Raw genomic sequence first — 26,120 nt, forward strand, 5'->3', positions numbered from 1 at the left:
AGTTTAAAATTGGACTAAATACAATTTTGTAATGACATTGAAAACAGTATTGAGTTGACACTAAATTAAATATATGCAACAATGAATTATAACATTCAGTATATGGGATTTTTGTTTGTTTTGCTTTCGAACTGCTACTATAATTCTCTCAAATCAATCCAAGACTTGTCTACAATTCATTATGCTAGAAGCAATCGTATCTCCATTTTATCTGTGTATAAAATTCAGTTTCAGTTTAAGACTGAAAATTCTAGAGAAAATTCTAAACACAGATCCTGTGAATTGCCACTTAATTTCAGATGTGGGATTAACTGTATTGTGTGCAAAATATATTAGCCAAATAAAGAAAAGGCAAAAATGTGAAAAATAGTTTATATTTATGCATACAAATATTTTACAAATATTTAACAACAGAAGTTGAAAATTACATTTAGCAAAACTCCAGAGTAGAGTAAGAGGATTCAACTCTATTTGAAAGCAAAGTGCTTGTAGCATTATTACTGCAATTTCCACAAAAGTGCATGAAACTTACTGTAAAAAGCATTGTACTCATTTCTGCATACCATAAAATGTCTCCAAAAGCAATTCGTACATAGATGGCATTGTCGGTCACTGATAATCAATTTGTTTTTACATTAACAAGTTTTTTTTTTTAAAAAAAAAATATAAACACACACGCACACGCACACAAATCCCAAACAAATTGCAACTTATTTAAAATAGCATTTTTAGTAAGCTAGGGTACAAAAGGTACTTTTTAAAAAAACAGAGTACATAAGGGTATCAGCTCTGCAAAACATTAAAACTATACAGATGTGCCCCAATTCACCAGTGTAAGTGAAACAGGACTCTCTGCATGCTGATCCTTCTTCTGAGTGCAAACCATGCTGGCTGATTAGCACAGCGGAACTACACTAATCCTGCCACTGAATAGAAGATATGCACCACTGTCAGTCTTCACCAAACTTTTGCCCCAACATACTTTTGGAGCTGCCAACAGCAGTGCTGCCAAGAAGCTGTTTGATAATACAAATACTTCTATGCATCCTTCTGGATGCAAGTTGCTTTTTCAGATATAGATCTATAATCAGGGACATGCTTTTACTTTAATTGTGATTAAACTATTAATCATGTGTTCACAAGTTACACTCATGCTACAGCTTATTTCTTCTCCAAATTACTGACATACATAAGATAGGAATACACAAAGAATTCATACATAATGTCTCATATTGTTCATCTAGGAAGCAAATTGCTTTTTTGTCAATTCCTATTCATTTGAAATGGGTTTTATATAAAGAAATTGCTCGTGGCATATTCTTGATTTCTTCAAGATATTAGGGGGGCTATTGTAAAATAAATGGTTGCAGTTTGCAGCTTAGGTGTTTTAAATAATTTAAATAATTTTGAAAAAAAAAGATTGCATCTTTCTTTTCTCTTGCACTCTCTTTCATTCACACACATACACACATCCTAGTTCTCACACTTCCTATATTTGGCCTTTAATACTATGAAACCAAGGCTTAGTAAATATGTTATTGAAAATTTATAAAACCAAAAATACTTCCCCCTTATGATTTACAATGCTATAATGTATTATATAAATAGCTTCGGCTTATGCTAGGTTAATCTTGCCTCCTATGAAGTGCTACATACATATTCTCTAATATTTTGCATTATTTGTTATATAGATAATATACTAAAATAACCCAGATGTTTCTCCAAAACTGAACTAGAAGTAATGTCATAGAAGAGAGGTCTTGTTTGTTTGTTTAAAGGCACATTTGAGAACTTTATCAATAAACTTTGCTGTCATTGATTTGTATAATGTTTTCTTCACATCTATTTCTTTAAAAAAGAAAAAAAAACTACACATCTATGCTGTATAAGAAAAGTAACACCTGCTAATCATATTAAATATAAGAGCATATTTTATTTTTTTTAATCTCTGCCCCAATCCAATCAATAGCAATTGTGTATTTGAAAAGAATCAACATTATGTCCTTCTAGTCAACTGCCTTTTTTTTTAAAAAAAATTAAACTTTAACTCTTGAGGAAATATCCTCTTAAATAAATAAGTGTATCTCTTGCACCTGGTAAAAATCCATACCTGGTTACCTGCCCAAGGGCAAAGGAAAACAAGGTAAGTTGTGGGCTTGGGTGTTGGAAAGGAACACCATTTTAGAAGGTGCCAAATGCTTCTGACCCATAATAAAGCATGTCAGTCAACTTGGACTGGAAAAAACACCTGGAGGAGACAAAATCCTCTCTATGCATTGGATTCATCAGAATTTGGGGGCTCATTGGCAACTGACTTTACCTCAGGAGTACAGCAAAGAATGACGTGCCTCCCCAAGCTTTTATGAGCAAAACGGAAGTACATGATATGACCCATTGCGACGAAGGAAACAGAAATGAGTACCAAAAGTCCAAAAGCTTCAGGGTTAGGAGCCAGAATAACCATGATGAAATGCAGCAAATCCAGAAGATAATTCATGGAGTTCTGGACACCATTTATGATACCTCGTTCGGACTCTATCACATTTTCCTGAAGCAACTGTGTGACTGTCAGGTCAAAAGACCACAGGCCTATTCAATGCAAACAAAAGGAAAAAGTATTTAATTCCAGCTGAAGTGGGGGGCAGGAGAAAGAGAAGAATACTTGTTTATTAAGCACAGATCTCTATTCTTCAAACAAATCCTCATCTTTTCAGTTAAGAGTCTTGCCATTGCATTTTGCAAATATATACAATGGGAAAACTCTGCTCTGGTCTTCCAATCAGAAGAGTTCTGCTGATTGGAAAAAGGCTGGGATATGGAAATAGATAACCACTTCCAATTCTTCTTTCTGCAATGCAGGCTACACTTGTATACACCCAGCAACTAGGATGACGCTATTTCTGCACCGCTGAGATTTATAATTTTTAGTCCATTTTATTTATCTTGCATTTGTTTACAAGAATAAGACAATTTAGGCCACCTAAACCCATGCTTAATTTTCCCCACTGCATGTGACAAGACTTGCTTCTGAATGGCTATGCAAAGGAACATGGTGTTAAAAGCTTTTTATCAATAAAATCTTCTTCAATTGTGTTGGGAATGGGAAGCAAGTCCTGGAATGCTCAGCTGCCTAGAAATTCTAGGAGTTGCAATCCAATACATCACAAATTGTAATCCAACTGTATCTAGAGACCAAACTGAAAATCTAAAACAGTGGTTCTCAACCTTTTTAATGCCGTGACCCCCCCAAACCGGTCGTAAGTCGAGGACTACTCAACCGGTCATAAGTCGAGGACTACTCAACTGGTGCAGCACCGTTTGCAGAATGGGACTTTTGGCGGGCTCAGCAGGGCAGAGACAGCCTGGACAATTCCTATTGGCTTTTGAAAGCCAATAGAATTAGACTCTATTCAAGAGAGTCTATTCTATTGGCTTTCAAAAGCCAATAGAATAAAAGGGAGTAGCACAGCTAAGGAAAAGGGGGAAAAATGGTGGACTGTGTTGTTTGGTGAACCCCATGAAATGGTCGTTCGACCCCAAATGGGGTCCCGACCCACAGGTTGAGAACCACTGATCTAAAATTAATACATGATTCATGAAAGTTCCACAACTGCTACAGAAGTATAGATTTGTATTCTAAGGTGAGTATTTTATACAGGAATATACGTACCAACTCTTGCTGCAATCACTCCCGCAAACAGAAGGCTAACAGAGATGAGAGGCACTGGGCTGGGAGCTAGTCCTGGATCAGAAGACGTTGCATTGACCAAAGCAGGCATTTCAGTGGTAAAAGCCATTTCAAGGATATCACCATCAGGCGCCAGGGTGGGTAATGGACTGCTTTCAAACAACCTAGCACTGATGTCAGCAAATGGGGAAACACTGAGATCCAAAGGACTTCCTGGTGTGAACACTGAGATCACGCACAAAAGAAGAGAAGACAACTGGGCTATTCCAGAGATGATGCCTGTGCGAACTAACCCACATTTGTTACGTAGCCAAGTGAAGGCTACTGTTCCCAGGATTCCAGTCAAGGCAGAGGCCCCCATTAATAAGCTTAAGGTGGAGCCACTCAGTCCCTGAGTGTATGCATAGCCAGTAGTAATACAGTCAAAGCCAAGGACAGTCATGTAAAGGAATGCCAGGGCCAGACCTGCAAGGAACACTGACTGGTTATAGTAGGAAACCCATCCGTCACGGAATGTACTGAAGGGCTCGGTCATGCGAGAAAGACAGCTAGTATTTTCCCGTTCAGGCTCAGAAACAGCATTCTCTTTCTTGTGAATTAACTGGACTCCTTCAGTACCTTTCGGTTCACCATCTGCAGAAAGAAGCAGCAGATAAGGATTGCCCATTCAAACAAATTTGCGCCAATGAACAACAGATCTGCTATTAGCAAGGAACTTTAGAGCTCCACCCTAGAGCCAGGTTGTAAACAATTGGCTGACATGTAAAAACTGGTTCCCATTGCATAGTTGGAAAGGTTTTTTCCCCCCACTCCATTAGAAAGACAAAGAATGCAGGAAAGCACCAAATGCTTCTCTTTCCTCATGTCTGCTCTTCTGACTTAGAGCTCTGAGTATGTCAAATAAATCCTTAGCATCAAGTGCTTCAGCAGCAGGTGTGCCACTGTCTTACTGCCTTTTCCAATGGAATGGAATGGATTTTTAAAAGTATACTATATAAAGAATTATAAGGAAACAGAATGAATAATTAACTCAGTTGAACGTAAAATGACAAAAGAAGTACGCAAAAGATCGCTGCTATTTGATCAAAGATAACTTCTGAAATCCTGTTACCTTTTTGTACATTGAGCTGCTTCAGTTCTGACTCTTCACCCTTTGGACCAGCCTTGTGAGCCAAAGCAGGCGTCTTCTTGTACACTTTGAAGAGCAGCATATATTCTATACACATGGAAATCAAGTTCCAGCCAGAAATGAATCCACACCCTATCACTGGTGATCCAAAAGTCATTATTTGTCCCACGGCCAATGGAGCCAAGATGTTGGTCAACTGGTCAATCCTTCGTATGGTAGCATTCATATCTATAAGCCAATGTGGAAGTTAGTACTTGACAATGTCACACAAACTAACTCTCTTTTCTGTGCCACACCTACAGGATGAAAGGCAGGCTCAGAAATGGCAATTTTTATGAGTCCAGTTGAAAAACTGCTTACTTTACCAAGCAGCTTCTCTTTTCTTTTATTCTGCTTTTCATTTTTGTTAATATTTATAAATCATCTCAACAATAATACAATGGAGACCTTAATAATAAGCATTAAGATAAAGGTAGAAACCTTTTTTATATTATACAAGCATTTATTTTGCAACTGTCTATCATTACTACACTTATTTTTAATTGGATAATTTAAACAATCTTATATTTATCAACATTTTAGAACTTATATTTAACATGAACTTTTTTCTTCTTATCTTTAAAGTTTCAAATTATCTAAACTATTATGTGTGAACAATTTCTAGCTTATACCATTGTGTCCAGCTAATATATGTATTTCATAATGTATTATTCACATGTTCTACTGCAATAAAACAATTACTGAAGAAAAAGAACGCCATTTTTTAGGCTTTGCAAATATAATTTTAGTCTTTTCTTAAATCTTGATTATTGATCATTTCGACTTTTTCCTGGGTTTTTGTCAATTTTACACTTTCTGGTTGCATAAATATTTGGCTTAGTATGAATACATGTTTAGATATTTAGATTGTTTCATAAACCTTCCTTGAGGGCTAGATAAAATATGTTAAATAAATATTCATGCACAAGTGTAGTAACATTTGTTCTAAACAAATATCATTGGGTGCAGAGATATTATGTCTATCTCAGTCTTCTTACCCACACTAACCTTAAACCAGATAGTTAATCTTTTATATATTATTGTTACATCTTGTTTCATGAAATTCTAGTATTTAACTAGTATTGCATCCTTATCCAGTTACCATTACAAGAATGCTTAGGATTAGAACTTAAGGCTGCTGTTGTCAGTTTGCAACACAACCTACTCTTCTTTCTACAGAAGAAGTAGCATGATCCTATCTAATTTGGTAGAAGTAGAATGGGCCTAGTTACTTGCAAAATTGCCTGCCTCCAATTACCTCTGCCTGTCTGATGTCAGATGACCAGGTGGGCATGCTCCAAATTCCATCACTTAAGCATGGTCATCTGGTGGGACCAGGAGATGTGTCTTTTTGTCTCTATGCCTGCTCCATGGAACAGCATTCCTTCCAAAATCCATGTGTCCCCAATTCTGCCCCGCTTCTGAATGGCTCTAGTGATTTGGTCTCTCCACCAGGCACAAAGTCAAGAGAATTTGTGAGCTTTTCTTGATTAATTATTTTGAATTATCTGAGCTGTTTCTGGCACAATGCACTTTGTATTTTATTCTTTGGATGATGATGAGTATTTATTGTTTTTAACTGTGAATACTATCCTGAGTTGCATGTTGAGTAGGCATCTACATAAATTGATTGACTAACTCAATGAATTGCTGAATAATTATTTCCTTACCATATAAACAATATTGTTTTGACAAAGAAGTGACAAAGAAGTATTTTAAGGAGTATTACAATTTGTTTGCTAAACCTTGATGAAACTATAATTGATTTAGAGTTGACTACTTGTTCATACAAATTAGATAATTCTCTGATCTGTTGCTTTATCCAAACTAGAAAAAGAAGAACTGAAAAAGAAATCTAAACTCATGTTCTCACAATGGGTTCAGCAAAACGTGTTAAATTCATTTTTTTAAAAACCCAGTCATACAGAATAAAATAAGGTAAACAAATATACCTTACCTGCTAATGTGCTTCTATTGTCACCAGCAACAACAACAACCCAGTCCCTCTGTATGGTGATTCCTGTGGCTGTACTGGCCAAATTTGCAATGTTTGCTATTGAGATGACTAGAATATAGCACAAGGTCTATGGGAATGGAAAGAACTTATTTATGGAAAAAGAAAGCAAGGCCTTCCCCTCACTATTTAAATCAACATTCCCACCTGAACTGCTGATTTTTGCATGAATTTTACATCTCAAGATATTTGGCCACATAGGGAACAAGCATAAACTGATCTCCCTACTCTTTCCTTAACCCCTAGCCCCAAAGCTCTCTCCCAAAATATCTCCAGGATCTAAAGACCTTGTTTTTATTTGGGAGGATGAAACACATTTGAAGAAAATCAGAGACTTCTGTTTTGGAACTCTCCTAGCCATGCTTCCTATGACCCTGTAACTATAATGCTAGATTTGTGAGGTTTTCTAGGGGCTGGTTGGGACAGAGGAAGACAGGAAATCCAGAACCTGCTCCTTCTTTCCATGGACAATTCTCTGGATTCAACCCCTGTAATTATTCTATAGTGAACCTATCAAAGATACTTTGTAAATACAGCTAATTGTGGTTTATGAACCATGGTAATTATGCAAAATTTAGTCAACAAACAATTTAGTCAACAAAGAACAGTTATCAACAAAGTTTAGTCAACAAAGAACAGTTATCATAAGCCATAGCATAGCTTGATATAATCCTTCTGCTTAAGGCTGGCAAAAATGATCACTAGTTACCCTGATATAAAACACTTTAGCTGTCTGAAATTTCTGCAGTCCTGATCTCTCACTCTTTTTAAGAATCAGTATATCTCCATTTGCAGTCAGTAGTTCTTTGCAATCAATACTCACGATGCGCTAATGCAAACTTGTGAAGGCAAACTGATCTGGCTTTACTGGCGTAAATGGAGTTGACTGTATAGGTATTGACAATTCACACACACTAAAGCTTAAAGCTGATCAAAAACCTACCTAAAGCTTGAAGCTGATTACAAAACATTAATATATTTTTCAAAAAACAGCTAATAGCAAAGTACTTTGTATATGCTTATAAATGTTTTTAAGTTCTGTGCACTTACAAGAAGCCATCCTTGATACAAATTTATAAGCTGCGTTTTAAACAGGAAAACGATCATCAGAAGGATGCCACACAAAATAACGGATGCATTCTGCACAATTAAGGACATTTGGGCTACTGTTTAGGAGAAAAGAAAGGGCACACAATGTCGATAAATAGGAAATATTTCAGTCTATTATTAAATCAAGATGTTTACACCTGTTCTCAAGACAACATTTTTAGGCCAATGTCCTAAATATGGTCTTAACAAGTAAAAGAAAGTGAGACATTCACCTTTGCATTAGTGCTTAAACAGCAGTAGACAATGGACGGTCCCTTCTTGATGAGAAAGCATTGTTTTCAAATTGCTAACGCTACTACCAAGGAGGAAACACCCAGCTTGAGTAGTTGATATTTACATTTAATGGACATTCATTATTCAAAATTAGCTTTGTGTACACTAGATAATTATTTGTGAAGTATTTAGTCAAACACCTAGACAAGATTTAAGTCATATTAATAACTTAAACATTAATTCTGAAGAGCACATAACATAATTATGGAAGCCACTGAAGTATGAGGTAGCGTCCCTACTGTGCATTTTTAATAAACAGTTCAAATTACTATTCTAAAGTAGTTGCAGGTTCTATAGAGTCATGCCTCATTATGGAATAAGTCCCAGTGAAGCTTGTAATTCTTGAAGAATAAGTAAACGCAGATATGAATGGGTAGTCTATTTGTTATTTTCATAGCCTCCTTTACATCAATGTTAACAGAAAAGCCAGTGTTTTTTTTTCTGAAGTGGGGATGTGACCCTTTAATTTTGCATTAAAGAGTAAAGGTGTAAAATTGCTTTTAAGTCAAACTTGATACCTGGTGCTTGATGAACATGACCATTAACTTTTCTTGGCAGCAATACAAAAAAAATGGTTTGCTCCCTTATGTTTGTTTAATCTATCAGTCTAGCCCATGGCTTTCAAATGATCTTCCATGTAAGTGGCTTTTCTGTAGACTTTTCAGAACCTTCCAAAATCAACTAACTCTGAAACTTTATGGAAATCTTTGGCTAGGTGGTGCTATGCAGCTGAGGATTCTATTTTAGGATGGTCAATAAGTCTGGTAAAGTTTTTCAAGCTTAATTAGGTGCAATCAGCCAAATGGGCATACTGTAAATTAAGCACACTGTAATTAAAAACTTGGCAGTGACACAATTGTTTCAGCAAATTCCATGCTTTTTTTGTGATTTAGATTTCCCTTATTCCATGCAAATATCCTTCAATCACGAAGTATGACACTACTGACCTTTGAGCCTTGAATTCTTGTCTACCCAGTCTCCAATAATGGCACCTAGAATAAGAACTGATCCTGCCACAACCAATCCATAAACAGCGGTTAGGAGCAAACTGTTTCCATATAATTCAACCAGGAAGACAGCCACTGCAAAATGCCACATACGATCCCCCTAGAATGAATACAATATGTTACATTATTCATTGCTTTTTAAATCTGCAAATAAGTAGAAAACTTTGGGCAGATTGTAAGGTGTTATACAACATTCAAAGTAAATATCAATAAAATAGCCAAAACATGTATCACTTAAATATGTATATACCGGTATTACATTTTCAGCCACTCTTATCCAAAATGGCTAGATTCTCATATAATCTTAATAATTGGATTCATTAAGAGGGAAAAAAGGGATAGGTTACAGAATCTTGAGAACAAGATACATGGATTTTAGTACCCCAGTTATTAACAGCTTTTATTTTTGATGGGGATTCTTTGATCCCCTTAGCAGGCTGCTTCCTAAAGCAGTAAGGAAATTGCTATTTAATTCGCTAATACAGGTGGAATGTACACATGTTCTATCCCGGGGAATATTTTAAAAACTATCATTCTCTTTCCCAAGTTCTAAAAAGTCCATTATACATATGATACATCCAGCAACTCAGGATGTATATAAACTAGGACTACCAACAATACTGTATCCGCATTGTAGTGCTAAGAGGTATGCTTGGACAAGATACCCTAGATCAGTGTTTCTCAACCTTGACAATTTTAAGGCATGTGGACTTCAACTCCCAGAATTCCACAGCCAGCAATGCTGGCTCTGGAATTCTGGGAGTTGAAGTCCACATGCCTTAAAATTGTCAAGGTTGAGAAATACTGCCCTAGATATATATAAAATACACTAATTAATATCAACATCTACACAGGGAGGTCATTGCTAATACGGTATCGTCAATGAAATACATTCAAATTGAATAGGGGCGTGCTTTTTTAGTAGGGGTACCTTGCTAGGGAACATCTTGTTTTCCTTTCATTGTTTCACAATAAATCTATCTACTTCTGACAAGCTTTAAGTGTGTGAGAGATGGTTTTTATATAATTTTTGTTATTTATATTTATTCTTTTTATATTTGCTGTATTGTACACTTTCTCTGCACTGAAAACAACAAATAAATAACCTTCAACCAAACCTACAATTATAACATTAATATCTTTGGATTGCATGGCCACTGGAAATTGTGAATCTCAAAATACCTGGAACCTGGAAAAGACTCTCTTAAGGCCTACATACTGCCTCACTGATAAAATACAACATTACCACTAGCAGAGTGAAAAGTCTCTTAATGTCTAGGCTGGCAGGAATTTTTATTTATTTGTTTATTGAATTTAAAGATTGCTTATCTTACTCACAGGACAACTTGGAGCGGTGTCAGTTGTTCTGTCAACTTATGTGTTTGGGTTTTCTTACAAGTCCTAATAATAAGTAGCTCTGCTACAATCAATTAGCATTCCATTGTTCTGTCCATGAAAAATATAGGAATTATTGATTTTGATTCCTGTTAACTCAATACCTAGTCAAATCATTGAAAGAACCGAAAACGACCAAACAAGACTGGCCAGCTGATATCTCTAATGACCATTTCTTTTGCAATGCTCATATTTTAACAGCCTATCTGTTATGTGTGTATGCATTATCTCCATTCTTTGCACGTATTTGTCCCCTTTTCTTAGCAACAACAAAAAAATCAGGTAACTAACAATAATACCAAAGTTGCTCATATATAAATGCCTGAATGCAAGCAATCATAGAAGAAATAATCTGACAACAACGAGAGTATTATTAATCTGAAGTATCTGTGCAATTATTCATTTTTAAAAAAATATATTGTTAGAGGAAGAGAAAAAACTAGTATTGAGAAAACACTGGGTTAGAAATACCCTTCATTTGGCCTCTCATAAACCTTCTGACAATAAGGCAAGGTGTGTTTGCACTACAAATGCTTCCTTGGGAATCCACCCAAGTATATAAAGCATATGACATTGGCCCAATCTATTTTATGTGCACTCTTAAAGGTACTTCAGCGTCCGCTGGCAAACATAAGTTAGGAATACAGTATACAGATTGATGAGGTAAGTTTGTTAGGAAATCATGATTAACATCAACTCTTTGGAATGTACTCTTCACTTCTGAGTTTGCTTTTGCATAAGGTATGAACTGACCACAGTTTAATGAAATTACCACAGGTCTAATAAGGAAGCTCTGAAAAGGTAATTACTTTTGACTTTGCCATGAAGTGGAAGCCACAGTTTTTAACTTAAGATATAAACATGCTATTTTTGAAGTTCTAGCAAGAGTTTCTTATTTCCAAGTTAATAGCTAAACAAGCAATACTGATATTTACTGAAGTTGCAATATTTATAAAGTTAATTTAACTAATGGTATGAAAGGTTAGCTACTTTATAAAAGTATTTATTTGCCTGTTTGCTTTCTATTTAAGAAAAAAAATGTTTTAGCCAGACAATATTATTATATTTGCCTGTTTACTTTCTACTTAAAGAAAAAATTACTTAGGCAGACAATATATGAGTCTAAGCTATCATTAATGAATTATGCAGAAACTTTTACAAGTATATTCTGGCATCATACGAACTTCATAGCCATTTAAAATTATGCCATAATTCTAAATTCCCAAAAGCAATCCAGTGAAATAAATAATGCTTAATTCCTTATTAGATCATAATGCTAGCCATATAATTCATTAAATCAAGAGATAATCAAACGTGCTATTGTTATAGTTATTAATTTTAATCAGTGAAATATCAAATACATTTTTATGATAATAAAATGATAGACATTTTTTGGACATTTTAATGAGGATGGTCATGATCTTATATTAAGAACTACTATTCATGACACAAAGCTGAAGTCATAGTAGAGTATATACAATGCTTTTATATTAAATTCTTACACTAATTAGTAACTTTATAATCAAATCAGATTTAAATCAAAATATAGGTGTCAGGTTCATCAACCTAATACTTTTTCTGTCTCTCCCTCATACATACTTTTAATCATAATTTTAAATATAGGATATATTTTGAATGTTATTTCTAATTTACTTGAGTATTTTTAAGTAGAAAGGCAGAATAAAAGTAGATTGAGTAAATATTTTTTTCAAACATTGTTGCCAATCAGATATTTTTTCATGTAAACTCTTACTACTGTAGTGAAAAAATAAATAATTTTTTAAATTCAAATATAGAACACTGCAGGAAAAATGAATATTTCAATCTACCATAACACAAACACTCTTCTAAAATTCTGAAGATAAAGACATTGTTAAACATTAATAGGTCACAATTCATAATAATTAACATAACTAAAAATCAGTAGCTAACATAAAAATTACCAACTGCTGTTTTAAATTTTGCTTGGAAATGCAATGTACTCTATCTGCTTTTTTAAAAAGTTCTCCTTCCACAAAATTGTGATGCAAATCCAAGTTCTTGAACAATTAATTTCTAGAAGTAGTTTCTATTTGCAATGCAAAACCTCAAACTTCGTATCCATAGAATATCAAAAGTTACTAAGAGTTAAATCCATTGATTATTGAGCTGCAAGCATTGTTTGAAAAAAATGGAAGCTTGCCAAAAGAATAAAAATGCCTCAAATCACATGCAAAGTTCATTTTGTTTTGTAAACAGTAGGTTGAGTCCAGCCAGTGACTTTTTAAGTAAACATATTGAAACCAAGGGAACAAATTTATAATTATCAGGCTAGGGTTCACCAATTTCAAAATATCTACCCTTAAATATAGCTGCATCTGAACCTACCTTTCAACAACTGTATAAGGGTCTTTAAAATCAGTGAATCATGGGCTTTATCCATAAATTAGAAAGTCCAAACTCCAGTCCTAATTGCAGTATTACTGACTGTAGTATTCCAAAGGAGTGATTTTGTAATTTATGCCAGAGCAAAATTTACTGGCTGTATTTTTGCTAGCTATAATATAGTAATATAAATGCACTTGTATCCAAGTAATTATAATACATATTAATTATCCTCAAATCAAATGCAAATTCCTGTGGTTTTATTTCACTTACCCAAGTGGATAGGGCATGTCCAAAGTACAGGAGGACTTTTGCAGATGTCAAATAGCTAATACAGGATTCTAGGATGGAAAGAACAAAGCACTGTAATGAACACAGGTTGATGTCTAGTAAATTATTACTGCAAGTGTTTGCTATTACCATACTATTCAGAATTTTCTTTTAAAGAATTTGAATGTGATGAATATTTATTTTACTTCTACTGCTAAGGTAACTTGACAGTTACTCATTAATGTAAATATTTCAAGAAATACTTGCCATCCTTTAATAGTAAGTCTATTAACTGCTTTGTAATACCTTTTGCTAGTCAACATATTATGCGGTCCCTGATCATCTCCATTACTCCCATTCTATGTCCATAATATCCTTCATCACAAATGTTTTTATTTATAGGTGCTGTACATACACTTGGAAGGACAGCTCTCCAATCAAATATAGAAGGGATAACTGGGTTCACCTACCAGTTAGAATTTTAATGCAGAAAGTTGTCCAAAGGGCATACAAGCAACTGCATAAACTCAATTTTCTGCCAGAAAACATCCCATTTGGGGATGGTAACCCGAGAAAAATGGTCCCCAATCATACAGCCTGTAGATAGCCCAAACTATCTGCAGTTCTCTCTACATATATGCTGATCATTTTATATGTGCAGGAGGACATTAATCTCATTGATATCATTCTGGACCCGAACGTCATGCCTTATAACAGTTGGTCAGGGCATGCTCTGAAGCATCTTTTATCAAAAGAGCAAAAAGAGAATTTCTATAGCAGCATCCCCTCCTTTCCAGTGGCCCAATATTATTTAAACCCAGTTTCTAAAAAGAACCGGGGGTTCCTTTATGCTTGGAGTCAACTTCGCACAACAGGAAAAGCCCTCTTCTCTTCCCGACAGTCCACTTGATACTCGAATCATGCTTCCCCTCCCCGTTCCTTTCTCTTTTTTTCTTTCTTTTTTGCAGACTGGCCGCCTGCCCTGCCCGCCCCTCCATCCTTTCCACCCGCACCAGCCCCACTCGCGCCCCGGGAAAAGCGCCTTCCCTGCGCGACGAGCCCACCGGGTCCACAGGCGTGTAACCCTTCCAGCACGGCCTCCCCCACCGCTGCCGTTCCTTCAAGCCCAGCCCGCTGGCCCCCGCGCACTCACCACAACAGCCTTGGCTGTTTTGTCGTTCTGTTGCAGACCGAGCCATGGCAATCCGCGGTCACCTCTCGACCCGTTGTGTTTTGTTTTTTTTTTGCTCAGTGGCGGAGGCTGTCAAGCCCTTTCAAGAGCAGAGGCAACAGAGAGAGAGAGAGAGAGACAGAGGGGTGGAAGTATATGAGAGAGAGATCTATAGAAAGCAGAGAAACGCGGGGTGATTCGGGAAGGGGGGGCTAAAAGGGGTGCAGGAGGACGCCACGGTTTCCCTCTCTTTGGTCTTTCCAAACTTAGCTATCACTGTAGCTGAAGTCGGAAAGGAATGGCCTTATGCCCCGGCAGAGGCCAAGAGTGGCCCCGAGAGAAAAGGGGCCCGGCAAAGAGCCCACCGCCCTCGTCAAACTCTCGCCGCCGCCTCTCTACTTCCAGCCAACGCTGCCCACTTGGACTCCTGTTGTGCCTCGCTGGAAAGCCGCCTGTTTATAAAACGCTAGCCGCGAGGGGCCGAGCCAAGGGGGAGGAGAGCCCGGGAATCACCTATTAGAGCCCAGCTGATCTGCATATCTCCGCCCGTCGGTCCGTCTGGGGCTCTGCGTTCGGAGGCTGAGGCCGGGCTGCGACCTCAGGAAAGAGGAGGAGGAGGAGGAGAGCTAGAGGTTGGGGTTCGTGGCGCCTTTTGGGGAGCTGCGACTGACAGGAGGGGCGCCTTTTATAGTTCTGGGAAGGCTGACCGGAATCTCCACCCTTGAGCACCCTGTTTGCACCGAAACAACACAACACCCTGAAAATAATGCAGGGCGTCCTCTTTGGGCAGCCTCTGCCTTCCTCCCTCCCGAAAGCGTAAACCCCAAAGCTGGTGATTCTGCTTGCAACAAAAGTGTATGGGACGGGGTGATCGTAGCGATCCGAAGATATTTTGTTATGTTATACCCCCCTCCCCTTCCCTCTTTTAATAAAGTTTATGTATTTTTACTTTTTTTCTGTGCGTCGTTTTTGATTTAGTGCTAGTTTCTCTTTTCTTTTGGCTGTGAACGGTTTTTATTTATTTATTTTGCATCGAAACTTTATTGTTTATAAGCCATTTGGGGAGTTTTTAATGGGAACCTTATTATGGTATATGTATATTTTATAAATGAATAAAACAGAAATTAAAACAATGAAATTTGTTTCCGTGCAAATATGTCAGACCATAAAGTTAAATGTTAAAAAGCTGCGTCCTTTCTGCTATTCTCTCATTTAGCTGTCATTATTTACTTATTTAGATAATCTTATTTCTTCTATGCAGTATCCTTATTTAACAAGTGAAATTTTTTAACTTAAGAAGGAAAAACCGATAAATCTAAAACAACCTTTTCAAGGTCTTTTTTTCTCTCCATCCAAGCCTCCTATGGTGGAATCCTGGAAAATGGGGGCATACCCCTGAAAAATGACATTTATTTTCATACATGGAAAAACACAGGAGTCTGTTGTAGGTTAGTTTGTATGCAGCATTGTCAAACTCAAGATGCCAATCAATTTGGAATCAACAACAATATGATGGTGATCTTTACATATTTGGATTAATGTGGATAAAGAAAGATATACAACTGTACATTTGAAAAGAAAAAAATATATAAAACCTCCAAGCAGGTTTTTTTTTTTAAACTGGCAGGTTGACAGGCACTTTCATTTTAGTAGTTCTCTATCAAAAACTGGCTCCTTTTAAACAGTGTTTTCCTTTTCAGTTATTTTCTTTGTTGCGATACTTGTAATTTGCTTGATTATTTGTTTATATATTTTGCAATGATAATTTTGCTTGTTTTACTATTGACTGCCTCCAAAATTATTTGAGAGGTATTGGCAAAATGGGCAATACAAGCCTTTTCTCACCAAAATGTTAGTCTTGGAAGGACTGGTTATAAATGAATAGGAAGAGAGAGACCTTAAAATGGAACCTTATTATCATTTCTATGTAGTTCAATGGTACATTGACATCATGAAGCAATTGTGGTGAAAAAAGAAACAATGAGATTTTTTTTTCAAAAAATGGACAAATTAAAAGGGAAAATGATATACTCAAGGGACTTAATTTGTGCCCAATGTTTAAATAGCATACACAGTGTTTTTAACCCTTATCCTATAATATGGGAAATAATAAGTAATAATAAATCAAAATATATGCAAAGTGGCATTTGTTCATTGGGAAGCATTGACAACTTTTCAAAAGGTTTCCAGGGGAGATTCCGTTCTTTGTAAAAGATGTTAAGCATTGCTAGTCCATTTCAGTTTCAGCCAAAATATATAGCCTCCTCAAATAGAGTAGAGTTCAGAATATTACACATTTATGAGAGTTTATTTCCTGTTTAATAATCCATTTTCTAATGGAAGCAAACACAGGAAGACAGTATATATCAGCCATCTTCTGTTTTCGTATTGTGGCAGTCAAAAGGAAAAAAGCCACTTGGAAGTCATCTCGTAACAATCCTATTTATTGGAATCTTTTTGCATTACTCTATTGCCCATAGACACTCTGGACAATAGTCACATGGAGAACAATATAAACAATATATGTACAAATAGTTTACAAATGTTTTTGCACATTAAAACTAGGGCCTAGTAATGAAGTCATAAAGTGCAATTAACTATTACAGAGCCTTTGGGAATGGATGGCATACTAATACAGTACATAAGTAAATATACTATTAAAGAGCAAATGAACAGTGATGCCTTCCCCAGCCATTTATAGGATGAAAAGAGGAAGCAAGCCTAACCACATTGGGGAGAAAGCTCCATAATAAGGAAGCTGCTACAGAAAAGGCCCTGCATCCTTCCGAAGATCGGATAAGCAAAGTGATGCGTTTCCTGTTTTTTCAGGGATAGCCCTAAGGGGCAGAATAGGGAATTCACATAAATGTGGAATGGAGAAACAAAATAAGGAAAAAAAAAAGAGGAAAAAAGAAAATATTCTGAGAATTATGTTTGGTCTTTTAGGTGAACATATGGATGGCATTTCAGCCCATGCCATGATACAGTTTAAATTAAGCTTCAGAAGAGGAATGAAGTTCATAGTTCATTTTTAGTACATTTCTTTGTGAAAATATTTTAAAATCGAGAACATATTATTTTGAGAGGAGTTTTTTGAGAGATTCTATGTAGTATCTTAATAATTTTTTAACCAAATTGTTAAGATTAGACCTGCAAAACAATGTTTCTGCGAATCTACTAACACAAGACTCAGTGGAGAAAATGTTGAATATACCAATATTACTGAAGAAGAGAAACAGTATGCTCTATATAATTTCTCTCGATACTGAAGCTTAAAAAGATTATGAGCCAAAGACCCTTGCATGAAAATACAAATCAAAAGAAAGGCAGATCAGAATCCATTTCACTCCATACATAAGACCTGATATGGTCTAGAACTGCTTTTAAAACAATATTAAGAATCTGAGTATCAGCCAGGAGAGGACCAGGTGAGTATATTGTCCCCATCTCAGTCTGGTTCATCCCAGCCAGCAATTGCTTAAAAGCAGACATATAACGGATAACTCTCCTTCATTGATATAACTGATGATCCTTTTGAGGAAGTCTATTGAATACAGAATATGAATATTTCTGATTCTGAAAAATTAGTAGGCAGTATCATGACAACGCTGAGGCACAACAATTAGGAGGGGTGGATTTCATCTGGGGTGGAGGAAACAATATTCAATTGTTTACTGAATTCAGATAACACAAGTAACTAAAGTCACAGTTTCTTAAGTCTTTCTCATGGCCATGTTAGAGGAAGTGTGCTCATGCATGTGTGAGTGAGATAGATGCAGGGCTTTTTTTATCATAGAATGCCCAGAACGCAATTCCGGCACCTTTTTTGGATGGAACCTTGTAGGATAGGCAAGGCGAGTTGTATGATGTGTGAGTTCCGGCACCTTTTTTTTTTTTTTTTTACAAAAAAAGCACTGGATAGATGCTGCTACAGTAACCATGTAAGACCCAAATAAAAGTAAGATCTAACCAGAACGATGTTCCAAAATGTATTTATTTTCTGCAAGCAGTTCTTCAAAATTGGTCACGAGGCATCTGCTGCTGCTGAATTAAGTATATAGGCCATTGCTGGAGGCATGACTATCAGTTGCAGGGACCAGTAATTTGCTCCCCCATGGAAGCTCTTATTTAAAATATGTTTAAATATGCCTAGGTTAACATGGAGTCAATAGTTATATCAATGAATCACATTGTTAATCTTATCCATGGGAGGAATATCTTCTTGGTGAGGACCTTAAACACTGGTAAGAACATAAATTAATGAATGCTTCTGTTAATAGAGAAGACTTAATATTATGACATGGTTGTGCCATAACAACAGTGTGAATAAAACATACACTGGCAGCATATGCACATGGTCATATTCTTTGATAGGATTAATAAGATCACATTCAGCATGTGACTTATGTCACTATCTGTTGGTAAACAAAAACTTTTCCTCTGCTTTTACTTCAATTTGGTTGTGAACTCACAATTAATAGCCTCACCAAAAAATGTTCATATAAACATTTCTAGGCCAGATTGATAAGTAATAATAGATTCTAAATAAGAAATGTTTTGCTCTTCCATTTCAAAGAAATGTTTCACAACATTTCTCTATGCATTTCATAGCAGGCTAGTGATCCACTGATGATTTTTTTTTTCTCCAGAGATCATGCAATAGGACTAATACAGTGAATCTTCCTCCCTATAACAATCAACGATTGCTTACAACCTGTGCTCAAAATGCATAAAAAGGTAGCGTGCTTCTGTGCTATATATGTGGCTATATTGCCACATCAAACTGATGCATACTTCTTGTCTCCTAAACCACTGACAATTTTGAAGATGTACATCTCAATGTTGGGTCATTAGTTCAAGGCACTCTTGGTCATCAAACATTTGCAATTTTGATTTCATCCAAGGAGGAGACTGAGTACTTGAAACGTAAGTGTGGTGAACTTCCTGTTTTCTTACCACCAGCTAGCCTGAGCAATTTTGCAAAAAACGATTTGCACAAAATGTAACACCAAACACGTGACAGGGTGGATCCTTGGATAGGCACCCTTTGGGCTTCTCATATCCAGCTTCAATCAGTCAAAGGAGACAGAGAAAGAATCCCGAGGATTGCAAATGAAGGAAACCTGGTGGGCAGGAGGATGCTAGATAAACACCAGTTTTAAAAATCCCAGACGTTATCAGTCAACAGATTGCTGGGATAGAGCTGTTTCTGTTTAGGTGCAGAGAGAGGAGAGAACGTTCAGAAAAAGCATTCTAACAAAGGAAGTAGCTCTTTTTTAAAGTCAAAAACCTGGGGAAATTACAGGTCTGACACATGTTTGGCAATCAGATAATTCAAGCTCAACTTCCTTCCTTTAAAATAGAAATGGGAATTCAATTTCATCATCATGGGCAAGTTGGCTCGGAGCAAATGCTTGTGGGCCAACAATTCAGTTGGGGAGCAGAGACAGCCCAGGCAAAAACAAATATTGCCATATCCCAAACAAAGGATGGGCAAACCACTCAGCATATTTGCCCATACCCACACATTCAGTTCACATATAAGTGAATCCCAGCCATGGTAAGTGACTGGTAAAAAAGACACAGTTGGACTGTTTCAGGGTTTCAGATGAAGATGAATCAAGGGATATCTTTTTATTGTATACCAATCACTTTTCCATTGTTTGTTTATTTGTGTCAGAAGCATCACCATTTAAATAAGGCATACTATATGACATAAAATTTAAAATATAAAATAGAAGATTAAACAGATCTTGCCCAGAAACTAACAACCTTAACTGTGTTCTGTTGCATTGCCATGAGGTCCTGTGTGCACTGATCAGGACCCAAAGGGCAGGTAAATAATAATAATAATAATAATAATAATAATAATAATAATAATAATAATAATAATAATAATGATAATAATAATAGAGTTGGAAGGGATCTTGGAGGTCTTCTAGCCCAACCTCCCGCGCAGACAGGAAACCCTATACCATTTCAGACAAATGGCTGTCCAGCCTCTTCTTAAAAACTTTCAGTGTTGGAGCATTCACAGCTTCTGGAGGCAGGTTGTTCCACTGATTAATTGTTTTAACTCTACATATGTGTTGTCTGCATGTTATCACAATCGCAAAGGGAAGAAGCCACCGGATAGCCCATTTGTTCAAAGTGTCTCTGGATTTATTGTACCCATGCACAGTCTATTCAACAACTTCCACACTTCCCACTTTTGCCAAACCAAGGTGCCAGTTCCTCTGTTGGTTGCATCCAGTGTTGGTTCTTTGTAGCTTTCCATAGGTCATCTCTGCTTTTAAATTCTTCAAAAAATTTCTATTGAAGCATTTCTTTAAGATCCTAGAGTACCATATATAGTATTTATCCTTTTTTTTTAAAAAAATCTTGTGAGTGAGAGAGCATAGAGATTTCACTTTTTCCTTAGCCCATGATCAGTACAGGCCACTCACTGGTTTCTGAGAACAAGATCAGAAGACGTCATCCTCTCACTTCTGCCCCTTTGTAAATGCACCCACATGATTTCCAGTTTCATCCCATTCCTTTGATTTCCAGCTTCAGTTCAAAACAACTATTTCCTAACCTGAGCTTTCTTATTCCCTTCAGAGTGGACAATCTCCAAAACCTTGTTCCAATTCTAACAGCAGCCCCAGTTCCATTGGCTGCAGGGTTCAGAAAGTCCTTCCTCTCCAGCAGCTGGTCACTGTCCTGTGCAGCCATTTCATTCTAGGCTTTCAGGAGGTGGCTGTTTTGTTTTAGAACAGTTATGGCAAACCTTTTGGGTGTGTCAAAAATTCAGAAAATGATGATGGCAAACCTTTTGGGTGTGTTAAAAATTCAGAAAATGCCTATGTTGGCATCTCTCTCTCTATCTCTCCCTCCCTCCCTCCCCCTCCCTCCCTCCCTCCCTCCCTCCCTCTCTCTCTCTCTCTCTCTCTCTCTCTCTCTCTCTTTCTCCCCACCTAGTCACCCTGGACAGCGGCATTTGATGGCTGTCCTGAGGCTAGCCTAAAGTAGAGGCTTCGGCTCTACTTAGTGTCACCCTTGCCACTCAGAAAGGCCATCTCATGCCATTCCCCAAGGTGTGCAAATCTTGGGGGACAATGTAATTGCCCCTGCAGTTCAATGTTTTCCAAGATCTTTCTCACATCACTTACCATCAGGTAGTGTTCTCTTTCTGTTGACAGGTCCCCTGTAGCCTACCTAAGGCTGCTCTACTAGACCTTTGTCTTTAAAACAGCTTTGGAGAATGCTCTTCTGCAGCCTCTAAAAACTGTCCCAAAACATGCCTTGTTTTCGAGAAATTTTTGGAGGCCCTGGAGGCTGCATGAGAGCAAGTCCTCTTATGGGCCTTTCAGAAGCTGCATGAGAACACATCTGTTTCTCACATGGCCTCTGTGGTCTCCAAAAATTGTGTGAGAATGGGGAGTGGTTTTGAGAATAGTTATTGTCGAGTCTTGGTGAACACTGGCGTGTCACCCGAAATGTTGTGATGTGTCACCTTTGACATCCATGTCATAGGTTCACCCTCACTGGTTTCAGAGTCCTGAGATAGAACCCCCATTAAGTCAATGAAACTCATGCTCCATTCAGCCTTACGTTTCCTAAAGGCCAGTCATCCTTTCGGTTCTGGACAATGCTCTTCTTACTTTCCTATGCCCTCCCCACACAATATTGCAACTCTTTCCTTTTCTGTAACATTGCAAAACATAATTTGTTTGCAATGTAGGAATTTTGCTATTTTATTTCACTGAAGCCCATCTATCCGTTCTTACTTGCTACCAAGTTTCTATGGACCTATATAGGAAAGGCATAGTGAACTGTTCTGTGGTATATTGCTTTGATTCTATTGTAGCATTTTAAAATTTCTTGACCACAGCACAGCCTTTACTGTACTTGCTTTGAGGTACAAGAACTGTAAGATGCAAAAGAGATGTGTGGGATAATACCAAGACTTGCAATAATACAAGGGTACAGATAAATTCTCTAGGTTTGTTTGGCATTGGCTAAAGAAACCAATAGAAATATTCTATATTTACCCCACATTGTGTAGGTTTGCTATATTAAGCATTGCTGGTTATGGAGTTCAGTATTTTCTGATTTGTTATACTGAAATAATGTGGACGGATATAAAGAGGAATTCCTCACATCATATGAAATCCCTTTGAATGCCTTTTTTTCATTCATGCAAAGCATTGGTCAAGGTTATGTTCTAAATAAATCCCTACCCATTAGTTTTCTGAATTTGATAACTATTCCAAATAAGGTTGGTAGTAAACCGCCAAACAGCTGGTTTCTTAAATAATAGACTAACTTGCTGGATCAACACAGAACTCGCTGCAACCTCAGGCTTTATGGATATTAAGTTGTTTTTTTCAGCACATTGCTCAAGGATTCCGTTCAGGGTTCTAATGTAATTATAAGGGATTGTATTTCTACGGCTGTCCATAATTTGTTTTGGCTATTCTCATAAACAACAGTAATGCCATTTCCTTTCTCTCACCCCAGATATCTTGACATGTGTGGCTTTCACAAATACTTTTTATCAGTATTTTTATTTATTTTAAGGCTGTGTAGAGAAACCTGTTTGTCTCTTTATATTGCTTCAGTATTAGAGATAGGATCGGAGAAGAAATCCATCACAGATTTCCTTTATATCAAAATGTTCTGATCTGCCAAGCTTTACATAAGATAATAATTCATTGGTTTTTATCTGAATTACCAGAAGTATTTATTGTATGGTGCTAAAGGAAGACTTCTAGACAGCATACTAAAAAGCAGAGACATCACTCTGCCAACAAAAGTGCGTATAGTCCAGGCCATGGTTTTCCCAGTTGCAATGTATGGCTGTGAAAGTTGGACCATAAGAAAGGCTGAGCGCCAAAGAATTGAGGCCTTTGAACTATGGTGCTGGAGAAGACTCCTGCGAGTCCCTTGGACTGCAAGGCGTTCAAACTGGTCAGTCCTAGAAGAGATCAACCCCGACTGCTCTTTAGAAGGCCAGATCCTGAAGTTGAAACTCAAATAGTTTGGCCACTTAATGAGAAGGAAGGACTCACTGGAGAAGGGCCTAATGCTGGGAAAGATTGAGGGCATTAGAAGAAGGGGACGACAGAGAATGAGATGGCTGGATGGAGTCACTGAAGCAGTAGGTGTGAACTTAAATGGACTCCAGAAGATGGTAGAGGACAGGAAGACCTGGAGGAACGTTGTCCATGGGGTCGCGATGGGTCGGATACAACTTCGCAATTAACAACAACAACAAAGGAAGACTTGCCATTCCCTCTATCCAGGAGTAATTATGCAATCTTAGATGTCACTCATTTAATTAAGGCTGTATACCACCTCCACACATTCCAGCTTAATATGATACAAGCTACACCAACCAGCATTTTAGGGCTTTTCCCTGAAACTTCTTCTTACAGTTATAACCCACTGGAGTTTTACTGAATATATAATCTGAATAATTCTGGAGAACTAAGACATTTCCGCACTATAATGAGAGCTTTTCGTTTATTTATTTACTCATAAAATTTATTGGCCACCCATTTTACCATAGGAAAACTCTGGATGGCTTACAGTTACATATAAGCTAAAACATAAACCATTAAAATCAAACATTAAAACCAAAGACGCATAGGGATGGCGGGGGCAGAGTTGGGGAGAGGTGGGATTTGTTATTATTCACTCAACCCACTGGGGCCCCAAGCTGACTGGCACAGCCACATATTTAGGCCCTTACAAAAAGATAGGAGGGTTGGGGCCAACCTCACATCGGGGGGCAGGATGTTCCAGAAGGCAGGAGTAACAGCAGAGAAGGCCCTCCTCCTAGACCTTGCCAACTGGAATAATCAGGCTGACAGGACCCACAACATATCTCCTCTGCCAGCACGAGTGGTACGGGCCAATCCCAGTGGGGTGAGATGGTCCCTCAAGTAACCTGATCCCATACCATGATGGGCTTTAAAGGTGACCATCAAGACCTTGAATTACATCCAGCAGCAGACTGGTTATGAATGCAGCTCATGGAGCAGTGGTGTAACAAGGTTAGTTGGAGGTAATAGAAGGAATTGCATGGTTACTGGTCTTCTTCTAGGCAAACTCCAGTAACAATTTCCTTAGTTAAACAAATAATGCTCCCTCTTATCCAGAAAGGAGAATAAAGAAGGAAGACTTCAGCAACATTAATTGTGCATTTCTTTCGGGCAAAATCTTAATACTGCAACATAGGTCACTTTGGAGATGTTTGCCTTTTCCAAACTGAAGTGAATCTTTCTTGAAATGGTCCAAAGTGAATCAGATTAGTCTGAGGGCAGATTCATACTTTCTGTTTGCCCCAAGGCCATTTCATTCAAAACTGTTACTTTCCAACCTGTTGTGTCTTAAGCTCTTTAAAATAGATAGTCTGAAGTACTTGATACCATTCTAGTTGAAGCCTCAGCTATGACTGATTGCTGGCATGTCTCCACTCCTCCAGTAAATTGATCATTGTCCTGGGCAGTCATGTCATTTGGGCTGCTGAGATGCAATATTCTTTGCTGGTCAGCAGTTCCATTTTTAAACTTACTTTGGGGTCGATCCAACAATCAACTGTTAAGTCTTTTTTCAACCTATATTTTCCCAATCTCTCTACAGGTTTTTTTTTCCATTCAGTTCATCCTTACATCTCTGTGGGGCTATCTTTTGATTTATGCCAGGCTTGGTGAAGAATTTCCCCCCCTTTCCCCTACTCTGGGGAAATGAAGGGGCAGAGGAGAAAGAAAGGGCATGTATTTGTGTTCCCTTGGGAAAGGTTTATGAAGGCATCCATGTGTGTGAAGATCTGAAAAAGGAAAAGAGAAGTATAAGGACTATTGAGGAATGGAACAGTTCCATAAAGGAAAAGGCAAGCATTGGTACACTGATCTATGCAGAGCCAGCAGATATGAAAGACAAGAAGCCAGAGAAAGACCAATTATGGCCTGTAGTGGCCATAAACTGGACTGAGCACTGGCCCCAGCCCTGTTGTTAAACCAAGCTGCAATTTCGAAAACGGGGTTCCAGAAGATCCAGGAGCAGAATGGGAAATGAGCAGTTGAGGCTGCTGTGTGATTGTTATTCTTGTTGTTGTATCTGACTCTTGGTGACCCTATGGATCGTAGCATGCCAGGCCCCACACCAGGTCCTCCACTGTTTCCTGTAGTCTGCCCAAACTCATACCTACTGCATTGATGACACTGCCTAACCACCTCTGCCATCCCTTTTGCCTTCAATCTTTCTCAACATCTTTCCCAAGGAGTCCTCTCTTCTCATTCAGTGGCCAGAGTATTTGAGCTTCAGCTTCAGTATCTGTCCTTCCAAAGAACAACCAGGGTTGATTTCTTTTAGGATTGACTGATTTGATCTGCTTGCAGTCTGAGGGACTTTCAAGAGTCTTCTCCAGCACCATAATTCGAAAGCATCAACTCTTTGGAGCTCAGCATTCCTTATGATTCAACTCTCACAGCCATGTATCACTTTTGGGAAAACCACAACTTTGACTATATGCTGTGTGGACTTGCTTTAATCCTTCACATTCCCTTTGGAATTTCATAAGAACTTGTGGAAGATTTAGCTTTTTCCCAAAGGTTTTAGTAGATGAAGAAGGAAAAAAGCACCCTTCTGAAAAACTGTCAAAGGCTATCCTA

General features: G+C 37.6%; 1 protein-coding gene across 1 annotated transcript; it reads right to left on the minus strand.

Moving 5' to 3' along the window:
• Nucleotides 1–356: 356 nt before the first annotated feature.
• Nucleotides 357–14,901, minus strand: SLC40A1 (solute carrier family 40 member 1). The gene is made up of 8 exons (XM_039321906.1): nucleotides 14,443–14,901; nucleotides 13,293–13,360; nucleotides 9,201–9,360; nucleotides 7,921–8,036; nucleotides 6,814–6,940; nucleotides 4,800–5,045; nucleotides 3,671–4,321; nucleotides 357–2,589 (listed from the first exon to the last, which is right to left on the minus strand). Exons 1-8 carry the CDS (start codon nucleotides 14,486–14,488, stop codon nucleotides 2,270–2,272), a joined length of 1,734 nt encoding a protein of 577 aa, XP_039177840.1. The 5' UTR covers nucleotides 14,489–14,901; the 3' UTR covers nucleotides 357–2,269.
• Between the last annotated feature and the right edge of the window lie 11,219 nt (nucleotides 14,902–26,120).

This window comes from Crotalus tigris, unplaced genomic scaffold, assembly GCF_016545835.1.
Source record: "Crotalus tigris isolate CLP2741 ecotype Arizona unplaced genomic scaffold, ASM1654583v1 scf7180000023830.6690815, whole genome shotgun sequence".
NCBI classification, from domain to species: domain Eukaryota; kingdom Metazoa; phylum Chordata; class Lepidosauria; order Squamata; family Viperidae; genus Crotalus; species Crotalus tigris.

Coding starts and splice junctions, on each gene's coding strand:
- SLC40A1 (XM_039321906.1), bottom strand. CDS start 14,488: ATGGCTCGGTCTGCAACAGAACGACAAAACAGCCAAGGCTGTTGTG. Junction 8,037..9,200: donor CAAGAATTCAAGGCTCAAAG/GTCAGTAGTGTC, acceptor TCTCCTAAACAG/TAGCCCAAATGTCCTTAATT. Junction 5,046..6,813: donor CAATAGAAGCACATTAGCAG/GTAAGGTATATT, acceptor ATTGGCTTATAG/ATATGAATGCTACCATACGA.